Below are 19,132 nucleotides of genomic sequence, written 5' to 3'. Positions count from 1 at the left end.
CAGCTACCACTGCTACAGCTGAATTAGGTCTAAGTTAAACAGTTCTCTAATCTCAAGAAGATAAAAGGTCTTTGTAAAATGAATTGGTTGAAAAGAATTTAGTGTCCCCGATTGCTATGTTGAGCTATAATGTTTCTTTTTCACCAGATTGGTTAGGGATAATGAGATTTGTAATACAATACATCTAACATTGAGAGACGTTGAGGAAGACTAAAATAGTTCATATATGAGAAAGCCTATGCATAATACTTACCTGTGAAACTTCTGTTGAAATTTTAAAGCATCAGCAGGTTCCTTAAATTTTGCAATGGCCTTTCGTTGTTGAGGCAACATCTGTAAACTCTATGGAAGACAAAAGGAAAAGAAAAATGCTTTTTAAAGAACATCAGAGCTTGAAATAATTTCCTCTCACCAGCTGTTGCAAAAAGATGCGTTAAGGTGAAAGCCATCAAGCTAGTACTTAACTCACAAATCAATCCATCTGAATGCAGAATCTGATGTTCATGTATTCACTCAGCTACTATAAGAAATTCCACCACCCCTAGTATTTTCACTATCAAATGAACAGCAAAATTAGATATTTATCACATTCTTACAACTAAACAATCACTACAAATTCATCTTTAAAACAAGTATGAGATGGCCTTAAAAATATCAACATTCATTCTGGGGCAGTATTTTTATTAGAGAGCTCCAGGGAAGGGGGGTTGAAGAGGGCTTTGAAGATGTTGCTGCAAACGTCATCTGGACTTTTTGACACTTCCCTTGGATGTAGCTGATTCAAACTTTTCAGTTTTCCATAAGCTTATACAAGTTAAAATGGAAACAAAGCAAGTGGGGGGAGTGGGGAAAAGACCAAATCTTAAAGGGACATGTGAGAAAAGGCTGAAAACATTCAAGGTAGGCCTAACCGAACCACGTTGAAATACCTGCAGATTATTTTCAAATTCTTTTAAGATGATAACTGAATGTAAACTCAACAGCTGCTCCTCTTCTGTATGTTTTTGATGCAGGAAATGTCTAAAAATCCTCTAGATAGGTACACAAACACTTGTGCATACAGAACTGGGTTCCTTGCACTCACACAGCCAATGGCTTCCCATAGAGATTAGTGCTGGTGTCCAACATCCCAGAGTAATTTGTTAGGGTAACTTGGAAGCAATGCTCTTTGGATTTAATTCTAAGGATTTAGACATGTTATGGATGCAAGAATTAGGACAGTTTTGCAGTCCCCCTAAATGGACTGTTTTCTTCACAGATGCAAAGAAAGTGGTAATACAGTACCTCAAATTCTATGGTACAAAATCTTTAACTTCACTTATATTTAACTTAAATATTGCAGTTAAACTGATTTAGTGGAAAATAATCCAAATGTAATACAATCTGTGAATGGGTAATTTAAATGAATTATAAAGATATAAAGAATATAACTATTCATCTCCTTCAGATAAACAATGAGTGGGGAGGAAAAAGGAACCTTTTATTCTCCAAAATGAGACAAAGAAAAATAGAAGATCGATTTTGGTTGGCACCCCTATGATACAACAGAATTAGCTTGACTGTTAATCCTCTAAGTCTGTCACCTATCCTTTTGTTCAGTAAAGGAATAAAATACTATTGCCAAAGTCTGCCATCATGCATGGTAAAGTGTAGCTTTGTTTTCATCTGATAACTTTCTGGTTCATATAATCTCTAGTTTATAATAAATAACCTAGGTTAAAGAAACAGTCACAAATACTGTCTGCATTAGCAGTTAGTATTGTAACTTTATGAGATAATTCCATTATCTCAATTCTCTCCTTTCCTAATTAACATTCCTAGGAATACAAAAACTTGGATACAGATTTTGTCATATTTAGATCTAACCCACTGAAGCCAACAGCATTTCTGCTGTTCTGCATGCTGGCTGGGGAATTCTGGGAGTTGAAGTCCACACATCTTAAAGTTGTCAAGGTTGAGAAACACCGGTTTACCCTATTATTTCTTTACTCTGGATAGAGAAAGGAGAATGCTCAGACCATATTAGATAATGGTCAAAGATAATGGTCAAAGTAGCACTGCAATCAGTGGCATGAAGAAAACCTTGATGTGCTTGTTCAAATAGCCATCTTTAATGAAAGATCAACATAGAAGAAAAGTTGCCAAAACAGAATGACTTTATTACATACTCACTGAAGAAGTAAACTTTGGCTCATCAAACAACAGGAGAAAAAACATTACACCATGCTTTCTATATAAAAGGACCACCTCAAGTTTTCCTTTCCTCAGGATTTACAGAAGTTGAAAACAATTCTGCGCAAAACTTTTTTTTAAAAAATAATACTATTAATCACTACAGATAAATTAAATGTACTCTCGGAAATAATTAGGAACATGAGGCTAATGAAACTTTTTTAACAGTGGGCTTGAATATAACACCATTCAGCATGAACATATATGTCCCATCCTAATACTAGTTGTGAACAGTCTACTCAGATTTATTGCAGATTTTTGTCATTAAGGCACAAGAAGGCATGCAACACCTTTGTGGATGAACGATCCATTGGAACACTTGTGAATGATCACTACAGTTTTGATTTCATGGGAATGTAACAGAATCGTATTAGAATGTACTATCAGATAACAGAAGACAAACAGTGAATCCACTAAACCTGAATTTGTTGTGCTGGTGCACATCTGTGGCTTGAAAAGTTGAAAACAGCTAATGTGTACGAAGTTGCTATCTCTAAAAGAAGTTCTAAGATTGTATGTAAACAGACAAAATAATCTCTTCATTCAGATGCAGTGCTAATCCCAATGACTGGTCTGTACCTGGCTACTCTGCTTCTCTCCTCCTTGACGGTCACAAAAAGATCAAAAGTGTATGCTTCTGATTTCAAGCAACCATTGCTTTTGAATAACTAGGACTTTTCATTAGCTCTAACTCTAACTTTTATCCCCGAAGTTCAGAATTATAAATTACAGTCTAAAGTTGGCTTGCCCAGACAAGCCTGGTTTGTACAGTAAGAATATAGTGAAAAATTGTGGCTAGCTGGGAAAAAAAAAGCAAAAGTTTTCAATCGTCTCTTCAATGACCAATCAAGAAGAAGAGAGGGGAGTACAAGGGTCCCAGTCAAATTACAGCTGAATGTTTCGTTCAAATGCCGCTTTGGTTTATAATGTGCATTTTGACAAATTTCTTATGTTGCAATGTGCAACTGCAATCTTGACAACATTCTGGAATCGAAAAGAACTATTTATAGAATTTAACTATCTGTTGTGCTACATCATGTCTAAAAGGCTGCATTTGATAGAACATCTATTAGCTGCTCATGAAAGGGTAGCACATCATTATGACAAGAATGCCTATTTTTGATCAGTTCATATTCCAGAAGGACCAAATAATATTCAGCACTTCTGCACACATTAGAATATCATTCCTGGAGTTCTTTACAAATAGCTCTAATAGATTTTTCTGGTGTTGGCTGAGGACTACTCTACTTGTCAAATAGCCCAGAGATATAATAGTTTCCATTATTGGTGCCATGACAATTGGTTCCCAAAGTTAAGTTGCATGCTATATTTTTCACCAACAAGAAGTCCTGTTTCTACCTTAATATTTGTACAGCACAGATAATTAGTTTATGAGCTCAGGCATCAACAATGATTTTCCACCCCAAAATCATTGTTCATTTATGTCCATGGGAATCAAAACCATGGAAAATACTGCTAAACAAGAGACAACCTGTTAATTTGACTCAGAACCTAATTTAAAGTCTATAAATAAAATTAAATACAGAAGAGTATGAATGAAAATGCTTTTCACCTTAAACTTCTTAAGTATTATTGCTAACATATTGAGGTTTCAGAAAAGTGTTATTTTATGATTACATACAATCCAATTAACTGGACTGTTTCTAATTCTTAATAACTCTCACATTACCTTATCAGCTCTGGCCTAGTGGTTGCCTAACCTTCCTTATATAAATTTTAACCAAATTCAATGGAATTGGTTTAACAGTTTGTTTCAAAAAAAGACTTCTGCAACTTGATATTGCTATAATAAAGAACATTTTTTTAATTTTTAAATAATAACTATCTTCCATTTCTTGTATTTTTACAGTTGCCATTGTTTAACTTTTAAGAACTGAAAACGGGCAGACATACCATTCAACTTCAACTGTATAAAGAATCCTACTTTTAAACTCCCAGCTGCTAGTGAAGGTAAGGTAACGTTTGGAGAAATTAGTGTTCTCTCATTTGCTGCTCCATATTTACCAGCAGGCGTATTCTTAAATCTACTAGGTTGTTTCTTGGTTATCAAATTTTGACCAGGTTAATGGAATATATTATAAAACCAATACTTGCAGTGGTAAACTAAGTTACAAACACTTTTTACAAACGCAGAAACGATTTGCACCGAATAAAAGTGTTTAAGTGAGACTAGCACTTCCCGCAGAACAGTCACCAATCATGAAGAATGTCCTCTACTGCCTGAGAGGAATGGCATTCTTAAAGGTCCAGTTAAGTCAACAGGAAGGACAAATGACCATGGGAGGGGAACTTCCCCATCAGCAACACGCAGCACTTCCTCCTCTGTCAACTGGTGGTCTCCCCTCTCCTGAACTTTCTTCAGCCCTCTTGCTAATAACTGATTCTCACAATCAAGTTAGGTGCTTTTCTCTCAACTACTGCAGGACATTCGCCCAATGGGTTAGCCTCCAGCTTCCTGTGATAGCCAATTGAGAGGGGGAAAAAAAAAGAAGAAGAAGCTATATTTAGCTACTGTATCAATTCTCAGGACAACAGTCTATAAAATTCTTTGGGGACATGGAGTTAAAATCACAGCCTTCCTTTGAAATGGAGAACTTATGAAAAACATGGTTTTATTTGATAGCCAATCCAATAATGCTTGGCTTAAAACTGTTTTCATGCATTATCACAATACCATCCAAAGTTGCTATTGTTCCTTACTGTGGACAAGGAGAAGCCAGGTTTAGAATCTGGCTATTCTTTCTAACTCTGAACTTGTTCTATGAAACAGTTGCTTTAAATAATTCAGGAAGGCCTCCACGATATTTTAATTTTTGGCCAATGCATGGTCCAACTTGTATTCCTCATTCTATAGTGTCAGCAGTAGCTAATGATTTGCCAAGTTTCCCAACCTCCTTCCCCAACCTTCTGCCCTCCAGATGCTTTGGACTGCAACTCCTATAGTCATAGCCAACATGCCGGCTAGATACGGTGGGAGAAGTAGTCCAAGGCACTGCAAGGTACCAGATTAGAGATGTCTGCTTTCTAAAAGGCTTAAAAACGTTTTAAGTTTTAGAATAGGTGAAACCTACAGGGTGGTGGGGGTTTTTTTAACCGACACTTGAGAATCCTGGGAAACTCTGATATGCACACTCAAAATTTTCAGCAAGTGGGACTTTGATCTGATAAACATATGCAGAGATAATATTTAAACTACTAACTTGAGGCTACTATTATTTAATAACTTACTTTACCAGCTTCTGCTTTTGGGATTCCAAATACAGGTGCTAGGAAAACATAAAATGGAGTTAAGTCTGCATATCTTAATTACATATTTATAGTAAGTACAACTTCTGCTCTCCTGATACATTATGCAAGCTATAACCTTTTTATCTTGGTACAGCAAGCAATTTGCTTTTCAACCTTGGCTGATCTCAAGAAACCAAGGGCCAGACTTGGCCAGTACTTGGATGAGAGATCAACTGTGGGCTAGAGTGAGAAGTAAAACAAATGAATGCACTGTATATCCCAATCAGTAAAGGGAATTTCTAACTTTAATCACTCACTGACACACCCAAGATACAGGAAACAACTTGACTGTCACCTGCATCAATAAGATAGGAAGACAGGTTGCACAAATCCCAATGAAACTTCTGAACTCAAACTTTGATCTCTTGGTTACAGAGAAAAGAAATGTGCTAACTCTTAGAATACTGCATTCAAAGCTCTGTTCTGAACACACACACACACACACACGCCTGTATCTCACATAATAATTCATCCATCCATCATGGGATTTCAAAGAAAGTCCAAAAGCTGGCTCATACCAAGTATTTATATATATTTATATTTATCTCAAATTTGGTTCCCGCCCATCTCACTAGGAAGTTGGGCTATTGGGTCCTCTAACTGAGGACAGTGGCTCCCAGGATGTCTAACAGGGCTTCTTTCAAGCCCTACCTGAAAATGCAAAGAATTCAATTGTGACCTTCTCGGTGAAAAATGTAAGCTATGTAATAGAGGTATGGTCTGAGGGACACTGGATTTCTCAAACCGAAGTTTTTGCAGGGGTAGCAATGAGCCTGTGCACAGGCCAAAGGATCTTTATATTTTAAAGGCTTCCCTTCCTGTATTTCTATATAGCTATAGCCCTTTTGGATATCTACTGGGTATGAACCTATGTCCCCACCCTAATGTGACCAACACTACATTGAAGGGCACACAACCAAGACAGCTTCTGGCTTGTTCCCAGTAGCAAACCCTAACATCCATAGAGTCCTCTACATCACCCACAATGAAAAGAGGAGAGTTACTAGCAGCCCAGCGCACACAATCTGCTTTATGTACACAGAGGATATACACTTTACCAGAGAGGTATTAACCACATCACTGCCAAAGACAAAACAGGCTTAAGCCGTATCCTGCAAATAAGGTGATATGATTTTACGCTGCATACCAGCCATCACAGCCAATTTACTTCTATCTCTAGATGGATACCTACTTATTTGTATGTTGGAAACAAAAGATTAAAAAGCGGGGTTTCACGCAGAATAAGAGGGCTTATTTCCTGAATTATATTTAGATCCTGAAAAGAGAGCAGCAGAGCTGAGAAGGCTAGCTATTTGAAGGTGGCGCAGACAAAAAACATTAAAAACATGATAATTTCCGTCCAAGGTAAAAAAAAGAAAAGAAAAAAAATGGATTTAGGGAATAGCTCCTGTGTGGGAAAATGACAGCATACAAGTATATCTGACACAGGCTAGAGGAAGAGGTCCACAGATTTTCCATTACTTCACAGATTACCAAGAAATGTAAGTCACGCTGTAAACTCATTCAGTCCACAATAATAAATAAACTTTATCCTCGGTGTTATCCTCACGTCGGTGGAACTTCTTTATGTCAAACCACAATGCATTTCATGTTAAATCTGGGGTTTTAAGCTTATAAACTATTAAATGTATAATCATTTTCAAAGTGAAATGCGTAGCAGCAAAATGTTGCAGTTACCCGAAGCAAGCACTAGGATGTGCTATAACTCTAAGAATGTCAAAGGGGGGGGGGAGAAACAAAAAAAAAACCCCAAACTTTTCTGGGTTTAGCACTACAGGGAGTCATCTTTAAGCCCATATTGAAAACACAGCTGGATTTTAAAAAGTGCACAGAAACACAAATGTAAAGAAACTGCAGTGGTGCAGGACTTCTGTTAATCTAGCATAAATGAACACAAGGCCAAGTAAGTTGCTATTTTCCCCAAAAAGAAGGACTGCAACTGCCTAGACACCTTATATTATAAAAATAAGTTAAAAGGTTATCTTATGGCATGGTACTACTACCATAGTACTAATTTGGAACTACAAATCACACCATTTGTTGATGTAATTGAACAGGTACACAGGCTTACCCCTCTAGTATTTTCAAGGAACAGAAAATCGTCCTGCACAGTTGTTCCCTTTAAATATAATGAGCTGCTCCAATGATTCAAGAGCTTAATAAAATAGAAAGAGCTGCAAGAATTGATCTGCTTGTCAGAACAGTCTGAAAATCTTCTGAGCAGCATAGGCTTCTTTCTATATGACTGTTGGTAGAAGATGCTCAAGCTGTCTTCATGGAGCAGTTGAATTAGCAGTATTAGTATTAGAGATGGCGAGAGAACCTTCAAGTTAAGGATCACAATCAAGCCATCAGAGATAATCTGTAGAGGCCAAAGGCGATGGTGGTGATGAGAGGAAAGCCTGAGATTAGTAGGGCCAGAACCAAAAGTGGTCAGAACTACTCTTCTGTTTTTCTTATGGTCTCGTTTCCCTCTCTCTTCCCTGCCCATCACGCTGCCAGGAAAAATAGCTGGCTTTTCCTAGTAGTTTAAACTGATTGTCTAGGCAAGATTTCTTCAGGGTCACATGAAATAATTCCTAGAGCAGAGAAAGGATATCAAAGTAGTATTTTTAAAATCATAAAAACATAGAACTAAACCACTTCTATTTCAATACAGGTAGTCCTTGCTTAATGACCACTCGTTCAGTGACCATTCAAACTTGTGACTGTGCTGAACGAGCAGTACTTACAATCGGTCCTCAAAGTTCTGGCCATCACAACAGCCCCGGGGTCACATGATCACAATCCAGTCTTAACGATGTCGCAATCTCCCACGGTCGCCATTTGTGACCTTCTTTGCTGGCTTCCTACAAGCAAAGTCAATGGGGAAGCTGGCAGGAGGTTGCAAATGGTGACCACATAACATCTTTGCTTAACAACGGCACGGGATTCACTTAATAGTGGCAACTGGGAAGTGCTGGAACTGCCATCTCTAAACAACATGGCCACGTGACATTGCACTTTACAATCACATTACTAGCAATGGAAATTCTGGTCCCAATTGCTGTTGTTAACCAAGGATTACCTGTACAGTGTCTGAATCCATAACCAGTGTTATTATCTCTTCACTAATCCTAGTTTTTGCAGAAATGTCTAAAAGAAAGGTGACAAATGGAATTTTTACAACTTTAAGGTAGAATTTAGAAATCACAATAAAACTAATGGGAAGGAAAAATACTGTATGCAAAGAATAATGAAGTTATACTTCAACTGTTGAGCTTGTTTTATTTGCTACAGTGGTATAAATATTTATTTAATAGATGGCCACAGACCAAAAGAGTAAAAAAAATCAGTGAAATTATACAGTAGCTAGAGAGAAGTGAAACATGAAAGCAGCAGTGTTTAGTATACAGCAAAAGCCACTGGATGTGGATAAATCAAACTTGGCAGAGAATAAGACTGTGATGGAGAATGCCAGGGTTTGGTAGGCAGGTTGGTGGAAAGCAAATGTGAAAGTGAGTGGATGGAAAAACAAAAACCCAGACTTTGCTGGTTATAGAGCAAATCCACTGGTCTCTAATGGCCATAGCCTTGGCTAAGAATTTTGTGACCTTCTTAGATGTTTCCGTATGTTGGTCTCGCAGCAGTTGATCTATAACCATTGACTGGGATAGGTGGAAAAACTTACTAATAAGTAGTTCAATAAGACCAAGGCACCAGGTGTGATTTAGGGGCAGTCTGATTGTGCCACTGGTTCAACCTTGTTGTCAGAGCATGCACAAAGGTGATCCTGATAAGGAATGATACAGTGATGCCTTCCTGTACCAACCACTGAATGCAGTGCATCAAATCACACCAATGTAAATTCCCTTCTATGTGGATCATGAAGGATATGATAAAAATATCTAAGTAGGAGAAAAGGCTTGCAAATATGTGAATTTTTTAATCTGTGTTTTTGGATGTCAAGGTCCAAGACTCTCTGCTTTAGCTCTGCCAGGATTTATCTGGACCACTAGTGTATATAACTTGGGGGAGGGAGAGGGGAGGTTTACAGCCTGCAATAAGACAAATCCAAGAAGGAGGTGCAGCTATCCAAAGTGTGATTGGGCCAAGGACCCCAGAATATTTATTGCAGCCAGAATTTAAGTCATTAGTCTGGAGGGCCTTAAGAGAGATTCAGCCAAGTTGCAACTCAGAAAGTGTAAATATCTCAGAAACACACTCCTCGTGAACCAAACCTGTTACCTTAATGAGCCATAAGCTCAATTGGGGGAGGAGAATTTTTCCTCAATTCTTGCATTTTTAAAAAATGACTTATTTTATTACACACTGGTAGCAGCTCTTGATCAGCTGGTTACAGCCAACTTGTTCTAATTTTTTTCCCTACAGAGCATCTTTAGAATGACGAAGCTGACAGCGGTTGACTAGCCAGCATGTCCCACACCCATCTCCATTTCTGACAGGAATAAGAGGGGTTATGAAGGCGCTCTACGCTACGCAGGAAGAAACCTTTCTTAGCCTAGCCTTCCTCCCTTTCTCTCAGGATTACAGGCAAAATGCCACCCCATCACTTCTTAAGAATGAGATCCCAAGGGGAAGGAATTTTGCAACTGTCCTACATATAATTCAAGATGCTGTTGTTACCTATAAAGCGCATAGGCCTGGTGATTTGAGGGACTGCCTGTCTCCCATAGCATCTGCCCAGCTGTTCAATCCTGTAGGGTTGGTGCAGGATTAAACAATGTCCTCTATTGGGATCGTGGAAGCATGCCTTCTCTGTAGCAGCGCCTGCCCTCTGGAATGAGGTTCCCCCGGAGATCCAGATGGCCCCCACTCTGCTATTGTTTAGAAGAGCCGTGAAGACTAGGCTCTTCACCCAGGCCTTTGGCAAGGGAGAGTAAGACCCCTCTCCCAAACACATCACACTTGCCATCTTTTACTGACTTTATTGTAATTTCTTTTATTGTTGTGAGCTGCCCAGGGTCGTTGAGAATCTGGCAGCATACAAGTTTAATAAATATTATTAAATTAGTATTATTATTATCGTAATCAAAACCGCAAACAGAAAAGGGGCACTTCAGAAGTTTGCCTGCAGAGTCCAACACTCAGTGTGCCTTAGACAGATACTGTGGAAGGCATAACTGAATTTCCCACTATGTTCTCTGCCCAGTAAGTTTCATCCAGTGAGTTGGTACTGGACTTCAAGTCCTCCCTAGGCAGCACTGTACTGTGATACTCTCAGAGGGAGTCTGAAGATACCAAGAAAACAGCACTACCAATTCCTATAGTTACATTATTTAAATGAAAGGAAGATTACCCTGAATTTAAGATATCCCCATTCCCAAGAACATGAGATGGGGGGTGGGTGGGGAAGATTATAAACACAGAGAGACATGCACAGATTCAATACTCTGCTCAACTGCCTTGTCATCTAGAGTTCCCCACTCATACTGGATCCAATACTACAGCATGTTCTTTTTCTCCCAACAAAGTGTGCACACATGCTTGGCTGGGAGAAAAATAATTAATTAATATCAATGTAATTAATGACTATTCATTAAAATAAACTGCTCACAAAATAAGGTATCCTATTAGTAAAATTAACTGACCCCCCCTCAATTGATATACCATCTGCATAAACACAACCATTTTCTCATGCACCCACATACACTCAGAGAGAAAGAGAGTGTAGAAATGTGAGTACAAGCAAGCACTGATTTAGACACACTTAGTATGTAGTAAGACTCATTCCTAGTCAAGCATATATAGAGTACTGCTATGTTGGGATAATTCTCTGTTTATCCCAGCTTATTTCCAGAAAATCGAGTAAAACTTGGGGGAAAAGCGTCCTCGGAGAACTCTTTTTCCTTCTGTTTGCAAAAAGAAAATAGGTAAAAAAAAGGGTTTGTTTCTGGCTTCAAACACGAAGAAATGCATGCTCATTCTGTGATAAGTCCCTGAATTCAAGAGTCCTTACTCTTAGGTAAGTATATTCAGAATTTCAGTCAGCATGCTAACCTCCCTCTCCTTTCATTCCCTCCACATATACAGAGAGCGTTGCAACGGAGAGCCTGTTTTACCCATGGAGAGCCTCCATCAATTAAGGATCCTAATTAACAGAGAGAGCCTCCACGGATACGGAAGATTCTCCAGTGCAGACACCCACCCTCTTCACAAGAAGGGCGACAACAAGTGGGCAGGGCTAGATTGCTCATCTCTGTCCCCCTGAAATGATGACAGCAATTGTCTTTCATCTTTTGCTTCCCTTCATGAAAGAGAAAGTGCTTTCGTTATTTCCAACTCCTGCCCACTCACTTGTTTTCTTCTATTACGGTTTCCTCACTGAATTAAGACAACCTGCCCACATGATAATGATTGTGCCTCAACAGGACTATGTTCTTGTCTCATATCCAGAGCTTACAAATAGGAAACTCCCAACCAAGTGTGACCAGGTAAAGTCCTAGAATCTAGAAGCAATAGAATTCATAACAGTAAGAGTTCTTCTCTTTCTTCATTCTTGCAGAAAATTTCTCTAGGTATATCATATTTTCATATGGACCCAACAGGAGAACCAGAAAGCATGGTACATGCATATTTAAGTAATAAAACCAAAACGATTTGCGTATGAAGACAGATGGCAAGTTATTTGCAAAAAAAAAAATTCATGGATATTTTGTATTAGCCTCCCTTTGAAACTGAAAAGGTACTTTGGTTGACATTTTCACCTAGAGGCAGATGGAATTGGCAAGGAACGTTTTTCCCAGCTGGTTCAGAGAATGCTGATACTGCTAATCTCAAATATTTGTATCAAGAGCAAGAAGCAGATGGGTCTCTGTATAATATTTCTGTAATTCCTGAGCCACTATGTGGCAGCACCTAGCCAAACTTAGCTGACCTGGAAAAACTAGGCAGAGGGAGTGCTGGGATGGGAGACTAAGTCACTAGTATTTAAACTCAATTTGGAGGCTTCACCTTAAAATACTGGGAGGGAGGTAGACAGATTCATGCATTCAATAAAGGAGGTTTCATTGAGAATTTTTACCCCACTGAGCAGGCCCTACATTTGCCTCCTTCCTTCACAGGTGATAGACAACACCTGAATAAGAACACCCCTACATTACTTGTAATAATTCCCAGCCCTCCTTTTTTCAGCTACTTCATGTTTTGGCAGATATGCTGCAATCAAATGAGAACAGGATTCTCTAATGTTTAAGGGTTAATTTCTCTAACCAGTGAGGAAGAACCCAACCCTGGGTACCACTTCCGACCTAGCTAGATGTGAGAGTGGGTAGAGGCAGGCTTTTAAGAGCTCGGTCCTTGCTTGTGGGAATAACTGGTGTTAGTAAGTATGCACATCCACCAAAATATTTGCTTAAGAGAATATTCTTGTCATTAGATTTCCTTGTTAGCACTGAATGTGAATTTTTTTGTTCCTCATTAGCATATTGGAGAGGGGATGGAAAAGAGCTCTATAAAAACTGAGAGAGGTACTTGTAGGTGCAAAATGCGAAACACCACTGCACCCTGCCACATTTTAACTAATCTAGTTAGCATGGTTAGTTTTATTTTTAGTTAATTCTCTTGGGGCTTATTTGTGCTATGCAAACCCAGTCCATCTGGTTCATCTACAGTCAATGTACGGTTCAAATTCAGAAAATGGGTTAAATCAGTAACCAGGTTAAACTTGCCAACACATCCACTGGGCTGTGGGTGAGTATCAATTTATTGATTCAAAAGGTTTTCTCCCCCCCCTTTCCGATACACTGGTGGTGGGCATCTTTAAGTATATGTAGTTAACAGCCAGACGCCTCCTATTGTGCCTCTTCTATCAGAAGTACAGAGCTTTGTAGGATGAAATATTTCAAAAGTGGGGGATGATCTACCTGAATGGGTCCTACTGACATGAGCAGGTTTTTCAACTGGATATCCGTGGTGGACGAAGAGAGGCCTTCCACTGACACGACGCAGGGCTGAGGTTTACACTCTACCACCCGCAGGTTCGGTTTGCTTGGCATCAAGCGGCCTCGGCCCATCTGGCCCGCGATCCCCCTGCCTCTCCCATGTGGAATACACTGCTGAGAAAAAAAGTATTTGATTTAGCGCTTCTACTTACGGAATCTGACAGATTAACACAAAAGTTATATATTCTCTTAGAAGGCGACCATGAAAGCAGAAGCCAACTAAAAGGTGGTTGGCAAATTGCTAAAATTCCACTCATAAACACAGCTATTGGGCTGTCACATTTCTTCAGGTTCACTCTCATTCATATTATGAATAGGAAATCATAAAAAGACTCCAATGTAACAGGGAGTTCCATCCCTAGGAGAAAACACTCCCAAAACACCAAGGCTTGCCAGAGCAACATCCCCTGCCTCCATGAACTCTTCATTTCCAACAGTGTCCTCAACTCAAGCTAGCCCTTCCCACTTTACAGCTATTCCATTAAGACAAGTTCCCAACAACTCTGACATACATTATGGCAATAAACATCTATGGATTGCAAAATGTAGGCTCCCAAGCATTTTTCTATTACCACATGAAATTGCAGAGATGTAAAGATCTTACAAGAGGGTTTTAGATCAAGGGTCCCCTACACAGTGACTTCCAGTGTTGGAATACATTTCCCATCAATTCTGTTTGATGCTTCTCAAGATGTTAAGAGTTGGAATCCAATGTATCTGGGAAGTATCAGATATGGGAATGCTACCTGAGAACCACCATGCACATAGGAATGTTATACTTGTCAATAGCTCTATCTGAAATCAAAACAATCCCAAATCTACACCACCAAGACAAATTCTCTTTCTGCTACCTTACCAGCTAATGTAGTTAACAAATTCAGTGTCTCAATAATCCTGAAAAGTTATTTCTTAAAGGTATCAGTACGACTAATGAAGGTATCAATACAACCAGTACAATACCTTTTTTGCTTGATGTATCCCTGGGATATTTTTTAGTCCTTGAGGAAATGTAGAGTGAATCTGTGATAGATGGTGCTGATGAGGCTGATGCGGTTGCTGCACTGTCCCCTTTGTCAGTGTGACCTTCCGCATTGGCTGATGTCTCTGCTCTGATGGCTGTGGAAGCCGGTGAGGAGGTCCTTCCAAATGAGAAAAGCCAACATTCTCTCCACCCTGTAGGAAAATTGAAAACATTCTGCTCAGGATGTAAAAAATCTACTACATATTTTTGGCAACAGCTACTACAACAGAGCCTGGATAACAGATTAAGTAGCATTAAGACTATGCTTTGTTCAGAAGAGAATGGGCATGGCTTCCTAAAGTTGGGAGGGGGTTAGGAAGAGAAAACATTTAGTAGAACTTTCTTCCTGCATGATCATTCCTGAGAGTTATAAAACACAGAGTTACACATTTTTCAAAGACGTACATATGAATTAAATGCTAGTACAACTTCCCACAATTTGGAGCCCTCTAGTTCTGAGGCTCTCAACTCTCAGAATTTTCAGTCACTGTGACTACTCTATATAACAAAAAGCTGGGGGACTTGTTGCCTTCATGTCCTGCTTATGGCATGAAGACACCTCATACTGGTGACTGTCAAAATTTGAGATACAGGTAGTCCCCAGTTTAAGAATGACATCTATCCTTAAGTTAAATTTGTATGTAAGCTGGAACAGTATTATTGTATAATATTGTATAAGTAGTATTGTGTAATTAACACAAACCATTGTGTATTTAACTCAAATTTTGCTACAATAGGCTCCGTTCTTAACTATGGGTTGTCTGTAACCTGGGCGTTCTTAACCTGGGGATTACATGTATACACAAAATGGAAAATATGTTTTGCTTCAAGCATGAATCAAACATATTCTGGCTTAAAAGTTCATCCAGACCTTTCCTGGAAGTCAAAGTCTGCCAAACCAAAACCCAGATAGCTTATGGATTATATTGCCCTAGTTTGCCTATTCTTCTAACAGAGGAACTAGAGCAAAGTTGATAAACTTGTTCCTCTCTCCTCTCCACTTCTGCATGACCTCTGTACCAGCCTGCCTACCAATCTTTCCAGCATCTTCCTTTCCCCACTGCACTTGAATTCAAGCAAGGTATACCTACCAAGGCCCTCAATTTTCCTTTTTTTTTTTTTTAGCCAATGCTCACCTCCTTCCCATCTTCATTTCTACCTGGTCCACATGTCCTTCTCCCTGATCTTCCCAGAGTCTTACCTTGCCTTAGCCCTCCGTTTTAGCCATTGCCTCTCATCTAGAACATTTTTACTGGCACACATGTATTCGAGATCTGTGCCCAGATGAGATATGCATACTTCAGTCTGGATATGGACCATCCAATACTTGCTGATCCATGCACAGAATGTTTTGCACATCCCTAATGAAAATGCAAGAATGCTGGATTAAGTTGAGTTAGGATTTAGGTCTGATTCAGCCAGGCTGTCTTTATGCAGCATACAGACCTTTTCTAACTATGGTACTAGATTATTCAAAGAAAATAATATCAAACCATGGTTCTCTTGGTTTCCTCAAGAGGTTTCTTTCCTTAAGAAACCTCTTGAGGACATGTCATTCTGTTATTCATGAATTAAATATTCCATCCCAAACTCTGAGTATTAATTAAAACCAATACAATTCAAGAAAGGCTACAGACATTTCAAAGACCTGTGTGTTTTAAATTTACATGATACACTGAAAATACGAACTAAACATATCCTAAGAAGTTTCCCTCTCTAATCTTTTATTCTACATCTCAAAATATTTGAATTGAAATACCCACAGTGAAATCTCCCTACAATGGTTATGTTCCATAGAACTTTAAAGACTTCATTTATAGGGCAGTAGAGAAATGTAACATGTTCCTGTTGGTAAATCCTAAACAAACCTACACACACACACATATGCACAAACATTCATACATACACACATAAACACGCTATTCCTACTTTGGACTAAAAGCAACATTTTCAAATTCCCCTTCAGAAGCTCCTATTTGCATTATTTTTGAATGACAAGCCAAGAGCAGGATTATGTGTGTGAAAAAGCTGATCTATCAGAAGCTCAACAGGAGCTCAACAGGAAGAGCCCTTGTCACAGCATATCTTGAACTGCTGATCTGCAAATAAAAGACCCTGCAAATCTGGAGTGTTTAAAAAAATGAAAATTCAAGAAATGGCATACTTTCGCTCCATTATGGTTATTATATGTCATGTACAAGAGACCTATAGACTAACACCCTACTACACAGTATAAAAACTAAGATCATTATTTGTTTCCTTCCAAGTCATCTTAATTAATTTATTTGGGTTGAAAAAGCAAGAAATTAATGAGTAAGATTCAGAAGTTTCCAATTCCATTATTTATTTTTAGAAATGAAAGCTGTGATCATGTTTTATTAGGAAGGACTTTAATAAATAAGAGCAATGAAGGAGCACCAGAATTTTGTAAGCTGTACTTTTATCATGGATACCTTGACAGTTTCACAATGAAGATGAAGTCTGTTGGTTACCAATATTAGCTGGACAATTTTATTTATAACAAATGCTTTGAGGATGTCCTGATAAAATACTGTCCCACTGATACTGTCACAGCTTCTTGCCATTTGACAGATCAAATCTTATTTTAATTCTTAAAAACTGCGCAAATGAACGGTATCACTAACATGCATTCTGTAGTGAGCAAATTGATTAATCCCCTTCTATAGAAATCTCAACTCTTGATTACACCTATCAGACGTTAAGCACCATTATTCCAAGTGACAACACTTGACAAATTCCCTAACCATCTCTCTCAGCCTTTGTAGCCCTGCTAGCTTGTATTAACCCTGATGAAAAATTAATTTTCCTTATCTTCAACTAAACCCCAAAATCCAAATCCTCCAAACTGGCAACTCTTTCTGTAAAGGTATTATGAAAACCTCTAAAAGATTAATTGCATGTCTTCAGGTGACATTAAATTAATTTCTATACCCATGATAGACATTTGATACTCGGCACTGAGAGGACAGATAACATTGTCAGGATACACAGAAGGACAGTGGTGGAGTATCCCAGGGCAGCCTCTTATGAATTCTCCTTTCGATAAGGCCATATTTCACTGTCATGGGCCCTGTTACTGATCTTGCAGCCCTCAGACCTCACTGCACAGGTTTCTATTAACAGTGACAATGCTGTGTTTATCCATGTAATCTTTGCTAAAGCTAATTCAAATATCCACCCAACGGTGAGAGGGGTGTGCATGCTGGATAAAGCATTTAAAGAAAATAAACTTGGTCTGATTTGTGTAGTATTGCATTGCAGGGGCAGGGGCTGCAAACACAACTCTGCACTCATATCTTGTGGAAATGAGTTACAGTTTAAACAAGGCATGGTACCTTTTAGTCTCTACACTGAGAAACCACAGTAAGCTGTGTGACAACCATATTCTCAGTAAAAGCCACTTTACAAGCCTTAATAAACTTAATAAACTGCTTGCTTTTCTCAACAACCATTGCTTTTTCAAAACAAATTTGTAGAAAGCAGGAGGAGAAAGAAACTACTTAAACCAATTAATGGTGCAAGTGTAGTTAGCAACTTCAAGTGTACATTCAGTAAAATAAGGTAAGATTAAAATGAAAAGGTGTAATATCACTGCAAAGCTAGCAACCCTCCATACATTTTATCGCATTTGAATACTTCTATTAATCAACTAACCAAAACCAATGTTATGGTAAGTAAATTATAGAAGGGTTCATGTTTGGTCACTTTTGAGATCTGAGACTTTAAAAAAGGGATATTCTTCTTTCTGCCTTAAAGGTCAAGGTGAGAAGACTGCAAATGAGTTTATCTGGGTTAACCACAAGGTAGCATTCAAGGTACAGATTCAGACTTACACCAGCCTTTCTCCACTGGCTTCCTTCAGAAATTCAGTACCGTATGTATGAGACTCAAAATTAGCATCTCACATATTAGTGTAGAATGAAAGGATACTCTGAGTTCCATTTCCTCTGTCCACACTTTCTGAGAGGGCATGAATTGGCCTTTGCCTTAAGTATATTGCTGGAAAATAGGGGGTCTGGATTTGTACTTGAGGGTGTATGAGAACCACACCTACAAAACTCACAGACTTTCAGCACAGAAGATGCCACAAGGAGGCTTTACTCAATACACAACATATATTTCTGCTATTTCTACAATAAACCCCCATCCACAGTTAGGGTATAATTAAGACACACCTCAACACCTCCGTACTTTTACAGTTAGCTGAAGACAGTAAATGTCCTTAGTGTTATCAAATAAATGGCCCTTTAATAGAGATGTACTGCTGTGTGTCTGCAGATCACTATGACCGCAGAACACATATGGATGCCTGCCACTGCAGCCATAAAAATTACATTTTTGAAAATGTAAGGTTTTATATGGCTGTTCCTTGAAAAACTACTCAACTGATGATAAACATAAACATTCTTCCTGTCCCCAGCCCAATCAAGCTGTTTCACCACATGGAATTATAGGAAGCAAAATAAAATCGGTGAGCTGCAGGACTTCAGAAATAAAAATGTGAGATCTATTCTTTCAATTAAAAAGATTTTAAAAAATACTATACTGGGTGGAAAATAAAGTGAAATAAACATAATTGCGTGCT

General features: G+C 38.6%; 1 protein-coding gene across 2 annotated transcripts in view; it reads right to left on the bottom strand.

Moving 5' to 3' along the window:
- The window catches only part of RBM33 (RNA binding motif protein 33), an 89,537-nt gene that overhangs the window by 7,563 nt on the left and 62,842 nt on the right, over nucleotides 1–19,132 (bottom strand). The window contains exons 16-18 of one of the 2 annotated variants that reach the window (XM_007433195.4): nucleotides 14,466–14,678; nucleotides 13,428–13,619; nucleotides 254–342 (exon numbers count right to left, since the gene is read on the bottom strand). In XM_007433195.4, coding sequence (XP_007433257.1) covers nucleotides 254–342; nucleotides 13,428–13,619; nucleotides 14,466–14,678 — 494 coding nt within the window. The remainder of the gene's footprint in view (nucleotides 1–253; nucleotides 343–13,427; nucleotides 13,620–14,465; nucleotides 14,679–19,132) is intronic. The other variant, XM_007433196.4, reaches the window with a different exon arrangement.

This window comes from Python bivittatus, unplaced genomic scaffold (assembly GCF_059951505.1).
Source record: "Python bivittatus isolate LINGU-HERP-01145 unplaced genomic scaffold, Pbiv_v1 ctg000610_np1212, whole genome shotgun sequence".
Lineage (NCBI taxonomy): Eukaryota > Metazoa > Chordata > Lepidosauria > Squamata > Pythonidae > Python > Python bivittatus.
This window is presented reverse-complemented; position numbering and strand designations above follow the sequence as displayed.